A 9428-nucleotide genomic window follows, 5' to 3' on the forward strand; every position below is an offset into this window, starting at 1 on the left:
AGCTTCAAGAGTTTTGTCCTGTCAGGAACAGTGTGCCCCCACCCCTCCCAACATGTGAGCAAGTCCATTGAACTGCTCTGGGACACATGGGCTGCTCAGTCCTTAATGTTGGAGGGAAACTTAAACTTAAACCTATTCCCCCCGCCATCCTGGTCCTTCCTGAAGGCCAAAGCCGTGACCAGTGGAGTGGGAGGAGGATCTGTGCTTGCGCCCCTCCATAAGGTCCACCTAGACTGTGACCTTGTTTCAGGACCTATTACACTAGGAATTGTCCCTGAACTACCAGTAGTGGGAATCGATTTCCTTCTTGGGAATGATTTGGCAGCAAGGTGTTAGCCAGCGAAAGAGAAGAGGCCCCAAAAGGTGAAATAGCCATGAACCTTGAGTGAAAGCTGCTCGAAACCAGGCCAGTAAAGTCAAAAGAGGTCCAGGAAAGTCCACAGAGTATCCCAGAATTAAATAGGGACCGGAGAAGTGCCAGAGCAGGGAAATAAATGGTGAGGGAGATGTCCCACATCGCTGAAGAGCCTGAAGGAAGACAGGTTATTAAGCCCAGGAAGGAAAAAGGTAAGGACTTGCCCGAAGTATGACCAACAGAAACCTTCTTTCCGACATTAAATAGGGACAAAGGGAGTACTCAAACCGATGAGTAGATAGGGAGTGTGATGCCTCAAGTGGAGCTGCACCACCATTTGAGGACAGTGGTGTTCCAGGGGACATGGAACAAGTTAGGAAAGCGCCCCCTCCAAAGCCAAAGGCCCCAGCCAGGAAGCCATTGATTGGCCCAGCCAGTAGTTTTATGGCAAATTGAAATGTGGACCAGAAAAGTTCCCAAAGTGGCCCAGAAAGAGTGAGGGTGATGCCCCACTTAGTTGAAAAGCCACCAGGAGGTACAGCAAGATCTGACCATCCACCAGGGGGTAGTAGTGTCCCAAAAGACACAAGGCTTACCACCCAACTGACCAGCAGAGGGACCCCAACCAGATTGGAACCCCATGCTCACCCACCTTAAATGTCCTCCTTAAACATCTGCCTCCTTACCTTTTTCCTGCTTTTAAGATACTTCTTAAGGCCTACTCTACCTGTCCTCCTCATTATCTTATGTGGCTTGGTGCCAGATTTGTCAGGTAATGTTCTTGTGAAGTGCCTTGGGACGTTTCACCATGTTAGGTGCAAGTTGATCCTGTGTGTGCTTTCTAAGGAAAGTGCAGTTCACAGCCTCCCCACATAGACGGTGTAACTTATATTCCTCCCTCCAGGCCTGTGGTCCTCACATCGCCCACATACTTCTGGGATCAAAAACGCAGGGAACGTTAACAAAATTCCTTATCCCGTTTTGTTGAAGCAGGCGTCCACGCTGAGTCCAGAGTGGGACATGCTGCCACCCACAACAATGAAAGAAGTCTGACTCTGCCTGAGTCCGGAGCCTGAATCTTCCGTTCGTCCCCGCAGGCCGACGCGTCAAGTGACACGCGCTGATGTCGGGCGTGTGCTCCGACGTCACCGTGCCTCATTCAGATCTTCAGTTCAGCGGGCGAGCACCGGAGTCATCTGCGCGCCCGCCAAACTGTCAAAGGCCTGCTAAGGCCATTAATCAACTACTTGAGGCACTTGTCAGGGCTGCCCGTCCAACCTTAAGGCTGACAGACAGGCGAAGAGCCCAGGCGGCCTTCACATTTTTCATGGAACCTCATCCACGGGCGAGATGAGGCTTCATGAAGGGTTTATAAGTTTAATAAAGATTGTCCCAGCTCACGTGACACTGTCACATGAAGGGACATGTCTGAATAAGTTTAAAAATTCTTTATTTCAAGTTTTCACAATCAGATTAATCTCCCTGAGGCACGGAGCTGCCTCAAGGGGATTTCTGCGCTCTTTCGCGCGCATGCGGGGAGAAAACTCCAGAGTTACTGCATTTACATCATACCTTTCACAATCTCATGACATCCCAAGATGCTTAACAGCCAATTAAGTACTTTTTAAAGTGTAACCACTTGTAATTTTGGAAACCAGACAGCCAAGCTGTAAATGCAATGGGATAATGATCAGATAATCTGTTTATGTGGTGTTTATTGAGGGATAAATGTTTACCAGGACTTCGGGGAGAACTCCCTTGCTCTTCTTTGGAATAGGGCTATTGGATTTTAATACCTGACTGGGCAGATGGTTTCATGTCTCTATCTCTCCCTGCTCCTTTAAGTTATTCCTTAAAATTTAGCTCAGACTAAGCTTTGACCACCCATCTTAATATTTGCTTATGTGCTAACCATGACTCAGAGATAAAAACAAAAAGCTAAAAGCTACTGTGGATGCTGGAAATCCAAAATAAAAACAGAATTACCTGGAAAAACTCAGCAGGTCTGGCAGCATCGGTGGAGAAGAAAACAGTTGACGTTTCGAGTCCTCACGACCCTTCGGCAGAACTGAAGTATAGTTAAGAGAGAGGTGAAATATAAGCTGGTCTAAGGTGGGGGGCGGGGGGGAGAGAGAAGTTGAGGGTGGGTTCGTTGTAGGGATAAGCAAGCAGTGATAGGAGCAGATAATCAAAACATGTCACAGACAAAAGGATCAAAGAGGTGTTGAAGGTGGTGATATTATCTAAGAAAAGTGCTAATTAAGAATGGATGCCAGGACACTCAAGGTACAGCTCTAGTGGGGGTGGGGTGGACAGACTAACAAAGTATTAGTTGTAGATTTAAAAATAATGGAAAAAGGTGGGAAAAGAAGAATCTATATAAATTATTGAAAAAAAAGGGGGAGGGGGAAGAAACGGGGTGGGGATGGGGGGAGGGAGTTTAAGATCTAAAGTTGTTGAATTCAATATTCAGTCCGGAAGGCTGTAAAGTGCCTAGTCGGAAGATGAGGTGCTGTTCCTCCAGTTTGCGTTGGGCTTCACTGGAACAATGCAGCAAGCCAAGGACAGACATGTGGGCAAGAGAACAGGGTGGAGTGTTAAAATGGCAAGCGACAGGGAGGTTTGGGTCTTTCTTGCAGACAGACCGCAGGTGTTCTGCAAAGCGGTCGCCCAGTTTGCGTTTGGTCTCTCCAATGTAGAGGAGACCGCATTGGGAGCAACGAATGCAGTAGACTAAGTTAGGGGAAATGCAAGTGAAATGCTGCTTCACTTGAAAGGAGTGTTTGGGACCTTGGACGGTGAGGAGAGAGGAAGTGAAGGGGCAGGTGTTGCATCTTCTGCGTGGGCATGGGGAGGTGCCATAGGTGGGAGTTGAGGAGTAGGGGGTGATGGAGGAGTGGACCAGGGTATCCCGGAGGGAACGATCCCTACGGAATGCCACTAGGGGGGGTGAAGGGAAGATGTGTTTGGTGGTGGCATCATGCTGGAGTTGGCGGAAATGGCGAAGGATGATCCTTTGAATGCGGAGGCTGGTGGGGTGATAAGTGAGGACAAGGGGGACCCTATCATGTTTCTGGGAAGGAGGAGAAGGCGTGAGGGCGGATGCGCGGGATATGGGCCGGACACGGTTGAGGGTTCTGTCAACGACCATGGGTGGAAAACCTCGGTTAAGGAAGAAGGAGGACATGTCAGAGGAGCTGTTTTTGAAGGTAGCGTCATCAGAACAGATGCGACGGAGGCGAAGGAACTGAGAGAATGGGATGGAGTCCTTACAGGAAGTGGGGTGTGAGGAGCTGTAGTCGAGGTAGCTGTGGGAGTCGGTAGGCTTGTAATGGATATTGGTGGACAGTCTATCATCAGAAATTGAGACAGAGAGGTCAAGGAAGGGAAGAGAAGTACTCTCTTTCACCCCTCTCCTAACTATACATCAGTTCTGCCGAAGGGTCGTGAGGACTCGAAACGTCAACTGTTTTCTTCTCCACCGATGCTGCCGGACCTGCTGAGTTTTTCCAGGTAATTCTGTTTTTATTTTTACTAACCATGACTCAGATGGTTATACTCTTACCTCTGAATCACAAGGTTCCAGGTTCAAATCCCACTCCGGGGCTTGAGCACAAAAATTAAGGCTGACGCTCCAGTGCAGTACTGAGGGAGTGCTCCACAGTTGGAGGTGCTGTCTTTCAGATGAGATTTTAAACCCAGGCCTGATCTGCCTACTCAGGCAGATGCAGAAGATCCCACGGCACTATTGCAAAAAGCAGCACAGTAGTTCTCCCCAGTGTCCTGGCAAATATTTACCCCTCATTCAACATCACAAAATTAGATTATCTGGTCATTATTATGTTACTGTTTGTGGGAGCTTGGCTCCCGAGTTTCCTGCATTACAATAGTGACTACATTTTAAAAGCACTTCATTGGCTGTAAAGTGCTTTGAGACATCAGTGGTTGTGAAAAGCACGGTATAAAAGGAGAGTTTTCTTTTTAATGGCTTCATTGTCAAATTTTGTCTGATAACACACCCCTAAAGTGCATTGGGACATTTTACTGTGTTGAAGGCACTGTGTAAGTGTGTGTCGATGCTGCAGGACATTGTTTATAGAAATACTCAGGACGAGAAGCTTACCAAGTATTCTCACAGCGTCGCTTTACACTGTGACCTGACGAGTCCTTTCACCCAAATACCTTCCCCTTCTTCCGTCCCTTCTCAGCCCCCGGTAAAACTGCTATTCGGATTGAATTCCCGTCAAACAGAGTCCGTGGGAAAGCAGCGATGGATGGAAGCAACTTCGCACGTACTGATATTCCGTTTAAAAAGAGTTAATTCAAACCGGTGCTGGCTGCAGAATGGGCAGGTTTAAGGTGGCACGTTCACTCTGATCTGGGCCAACCTGGCTCCCTGCGAAAGGGGCCTGTCCTGGAGGGGGGGGTGTGGGGGGGGTGGCCTTTCTATTGAAAAAGGGCTCACACAAAGACTGTGGTTCATTAAACTCACTGCTCACGCAATTGAATGCTTTCCCCCCACGTTGCGACTGATTATAGAATCAGGTCTTGGTCAAAGCCACAAAGCTTTTCATTCTTTAACAACTTTACTTTTTTTCCCTGCTGCCTCAGTTGATAGATGCGCTTTCCACTGCGGTCAAGGGAGACACCAACAAGCTGGTAATTGAGGCACCGCACTTCAGTAGAGGCAATGCTGCACCGTCAAAGGGTGCCATCTGTCAGTTGAGACATCAAAGCTAGACCCTGCCTGCTGTCAAAGGCGGACATAAAAGATCCCATGGTCAACTATTTCTAAGAAGAGTGGTAGAGCTCTCCCTGGTGAACTGGACAATATTTTCCCCTCAGCCAACATCACTTAAAAAAAGTTATCTGGTTATTATCATCTTGTCGTTTATGAAAGCTTGCTGTGCAAAAATTGGGGGTCATGCTTCCTGCATTATTCCTTAAAGCCCTTTCAAAAATACTGGAGTGACTATGAACTCTGTTAGGACAGAACTGAAGACGAAATTGATGGAAATGAAAATCGAGCAGCTTCTGTAATGGCCGGGCAACACAAGACCAGCTGGGCAGACTCGGACATCCAGCCCATCGTCTCTCAGAATTCAAGCTGGTCTCGTTGCGCTGAATTACTGCATTATTCCAACTGTCCAGCACTGTAGCTGCAGAGCGTAGTTCCCCAGTGGATACCACCCGACTTGGGACTGTGACTTGCTCCAGCAGGAGCTGACCCCATGTTACATGGTTCACATTGAAGTTATACTCCACATGGTGCCAAGCTCACCTCAGCCTCCTAGGGGTGACTTCACACAGCTTGGCAATAATCAGTTATGGACTGAATAGGAGTTATGCTCCAGGGACTTCAATTTATCCTAATATTGACTAGGCTAATGAATTGGTTAAGCACCCTAAAGAGAAAGGGGCAGTGGGATCAGCTGAGTTGGTCTTGCAGAGAGTTGGCATGGATAAGATGGGCCGAATGACCTCCTTCTCAGGTTTCCCAGGTTTAACAATTCCCAGGTTTAACAATTCCAGGGAATTTGCTTCATTATTGCCAGGAACTCGGACCAACATTGTGGCACGTGGGCCAGATTTTAGCTAACCACCCATTTCTAGTCAACCAGAGTGGTGTGGGACTGGAGTCACACGGCAGACTTGGTAAGGAGAGCTAGTTTTCTTCCCTGAAGTTCATTACTGAACCTGTTCACCAGTGCAACAGGTTCATGGTCCAGCTTTTCATTTTTAAATTGCCTTCAAATTCTCACACCGTCACTGCCATAGCAAAAATGGAGTCAATGGGAATCAGGGGGGAAACTCTCTGCTGGTTGGAGTCACACCTAGCACCAAGAAAGATGATTGTGGTTGTTGGAGGTCAGTCATCTCAGCTCCAGGATATCACTGCGGGAGTTCCTCAGGGTAGTGTCCTTGGCCCAACCATCTTCAGCTGCTTCAATGACCATCCTTCCATCACAAGGTCAGAAATGGGGATGTTCACTGATGACTGCACAATGTTCAGCACCATTCGCGACTCCTCAGATACTGAAGCAGTCCATGTCCAAATGCAGCAAGACCTGGACAATATCCAGGCTTGGGCTGACAAGTGGCAAATAACATTTGTGCCAGGCAATGACCATCTCCAACAAGAGAGAATCTAACCATCATACCTTTTCGTTCAATGGCATTACCATCACTGATTCCCCCACTATCAACATCCTGGTGGGTGCCATTGACCAGAAACTGAACTGGACTAGCCATATAAATATAATGGCTTGAAATCCTGCGACGAGTAACTCACCTCCTGACTCCCCAAAGCCTGCCCACCATCGACAAAGGCTCAAGTCAGGAGGGTGATGAAATACTTCCCACTTGCCTGGATGAGTGCAGCTCCCACAACACTCAAGAAGCTTGACACCGTCCAGGACAAGGTAGCCCACTTGACTGGCACCACATCCACAAACTTTCACTCCCTCCACCATTGACGCACAGTAGCAGCAGGTGTGTACCATCTACAAGATGCATTGCAGGAACTCACCTAGGCTCCTTTGACAGCACCTTCCAAACCCACGACCACTACCATCTAGAAGGACAAGGGCAGCAGATAGATGGGAACACCACCACCTGGAAGTTCCCCTCCAAGTCACTCGCCATCCTGACTTGGAAATATATCACTGTTCCTTCACTGTCACTGGGTCAAAATCCTGGAACTCCCTTGCTAACAGCACTGTGGGTGTACGTACACTGCATGGACTGAAGCTGTTCAAGAAAGCAGCTCACCATCACCTTCTCAAGGGCAACTAGGGATGGGCAATAAATGCTGGCCCAGCCAGCAAAGCCCGCAACCCATGAATGAATAACAAAAAGGTTTAAATTCACATCCCCTGGATTATCAGTCTAGGTCTCTGCATTACTGGAATTAAACCATGAAACCATTGTCGATTGTTGTAAAAACCCATCTGGTTCACTAATGTCCTTTAGGGAAGGAAATCTGCCGTCCTTACCTGGCCTGGCCTACATGTGATTCCAAACCCACAGCAATGTGGTTGACTCTTAAATGCCCCCTGAAATGGCCCAGCAAACCACTAAGTTCTCAAGGGCAATTAAGGATGGGCAACAAATGCTGGCCTAGCCAGTGATGCCCCCATGCTGCGAACGACTAAAAAAACTAGTAGCATAACTATATAACCCTGTGCATAACACCATAAAACCAGGACAGGGACAATTTTGCACTCGTATCGCTACCTTGGTTATATTTAACCCTGAGATGAGCTTCTGTGCCATCATTAAGACCACCTATTTTCACCTCCTGAACATTGCCCAACTCTGCCCCTGTTTCAGCTCATCAGCTGCTGAAACCCTCATCTCTGCTCTTGTTACCTTTTGACTTGACTACTGCAACACCCCCACCACCCCGCCACCGGTTTCCTACGTTCTATCCTCCATAAACTGAAACACTCAAAACTCTGCTGCCCGTGTCCTGTACAAACCATCACCTGCTTGCTCACCTACACTGACTCCCAGTCAAACAACACCTCGTTTTACAAATTCAAATCCTTGCTTTCAAATCCCTCCAGGGCCTTGCCCCTCCCTAACTCTGCAGTCTCCAGCCCTTACGATCCTCCGGGATCTCTGTCTTCTCCAAACCTGGCCTCTTAATCACTCTGCCATTGGAGCCAAGCTGAAGCCTTAAGCTTTGGCATTCCCTCCGTACACTTCTCTGCCTCCCTACCTCCCTCTCCTCCTTTCGTACGCTTCGAGAACCTATCTCTTTGACCCAGCTTTTGGTCACCTGCCCTTATGTGGCTTGGGGTCAAATTTTGTTGATAACCCTCCCCACTCCTGTGAAGCAACTTGGGACGTTTGACTGCGTTAAAGGCGCTACAGAAATGCAACCCGTTGGGCGCCAATTGGGTAGCCCTTTCAAAGAGCGAGCACGGGTCTGATGGGCTGAACGGCTGCCTCCTGGGGAACTATTCTGATTGCAAACGGTTTGCATCCGTGAAAGCGAGTTGAACTTGGGTTCAATAACCATTAAAGCCAGCACCCCCCCACCCCCAAACAACAACAACAACAACAACAACACATCAATGTCTCCGCCCTCTCGACAACGAAAGAAAGCAGAATTTTTTTTTTGGGGGGGGGGGGTCCTTTTTTTACCTGTCGGCTTCTCCTCCGCAGACCTCAGCGGCCAGGTAGCCTTGCAGCAGAGCCAGGAGCAGGCAGCCCAGGTGCAGGGTGACCGAGAGGGAGGCCAGCCCCTGGGAGACGGAGCGCAGCAGCCGCCGAGGCAGCGCCCCGGGGACCGGCGACAGGCTCTCGCCCGGCTGCCACCGCAGGTGGAGCAAGAGGGTGGCCGAAAGGAGGGACATGAGGGCGGCCAGGCCGGCCAGCAGGAGCAGGGCGGCCAGGCAGCGGCCCGGGGACAGGTATCCGGAGCCCGGAGCTTCCGCCTCAGCCGCCCGCCTGGCCGCTGGCTGCATGACTGCACCGCGGTGCAAAACTTAGCACCAACTTTTTTCCAAAGCTCCTGCACCACTTTAAAGCTGTCATTTCCGGTCAGTTATTGCACTTTAAACTCTTTCGAGTTATCTACAGTCACAGGTTGTAACTCTTTCGAGTACAATCACAGTTCTTGGTTTCCGGGAAACTCTTTTCGAGTTACCAACAGTCACAGATTGAAACTTCTTTCGAGTGCAATCACAGTTCTTGGTTTTCCGGGAGTGGGACATGAACCCACAACCCTCTGATTCAAAGGCGAGGGTGCTATGAACTGAGCCACAGCTGACACCTCTTTCTTTTGAGTACAATCACAGTTCTTGGTTTTTCCAGGAGTGGGACACGAACCCACAACCCTCTGATGCAAAGGCGAGGGTGCTATGAACTGAGCCACAGCTGACACCTCCAAAAGAATTGTCTTGGGTGTATCACTCAGCTTAACCTGGGGGTAACTCTTTTGAGTACATTCACAGTTCTTGGTTTCCGGGAGTGGGAAATGAACCCACAACCTTCTGATTCAAAGGCAAGGGTGCTATGAACTGAGCCACAGCTGACACCTCTTATTGCATTTTAAAGTGTACAG

General features: G+C 49.0%; 2 protein-coding genes across 2 annotated transcripts in view; one reads left to right on the forward strand and one right to left on the reverse strand.

Moving 5' to 3' along the window:
* The window catches only part of borcs8 (BLOC-1 related complex subunit 8), a 27180-nt gene extending 25722 nt beyond the window's left edge, over nt 1–1458 (forward strand). The window contains exon 6 of the mRNA XM_078556096.1: nt 1349–1458. The gene's annotated coding sequence lies outside the window, so the exon portion shown is untranslated. The remainder of the gene's footprint in view (nt 1–1348) is intronic.
* The window catches only part of tmem221 (transmembrane protein 221), a 21009-nt gene extending 11938 nt beyond the window's left edge, over nt 1–9071 (reverse strand). The window contains exon 1 of the mRNA XM_078556092.1: nt 8507–9071. Within this exon, the coding sequence (XP_078412218.1) occupies nt 8507–8829 (323 nt within the window). The 5' untranslated portion in view covers nt 8830–9071. The remainder of the gene's footprint in view (nt 1–8506) is intronic.
* Nucleotides 9072–9428: the final 357 nt, after the last annotated feature.

Source organism: Cetorhinus maximus, chromosome 13 (assembly GCF_964194155.1).
Source record: "Cetorhinus maximus chromosome 13, sCetMax3.hap1.1, whole genome shotgun sequence".
Classification (NCBI taxonomy): Eukaryota; Metazoa; Chordata; class Chondrichthyes; order Lamniformes; family Cetorhinidae; genus Cetorhinus; species Cetorhinus maximus.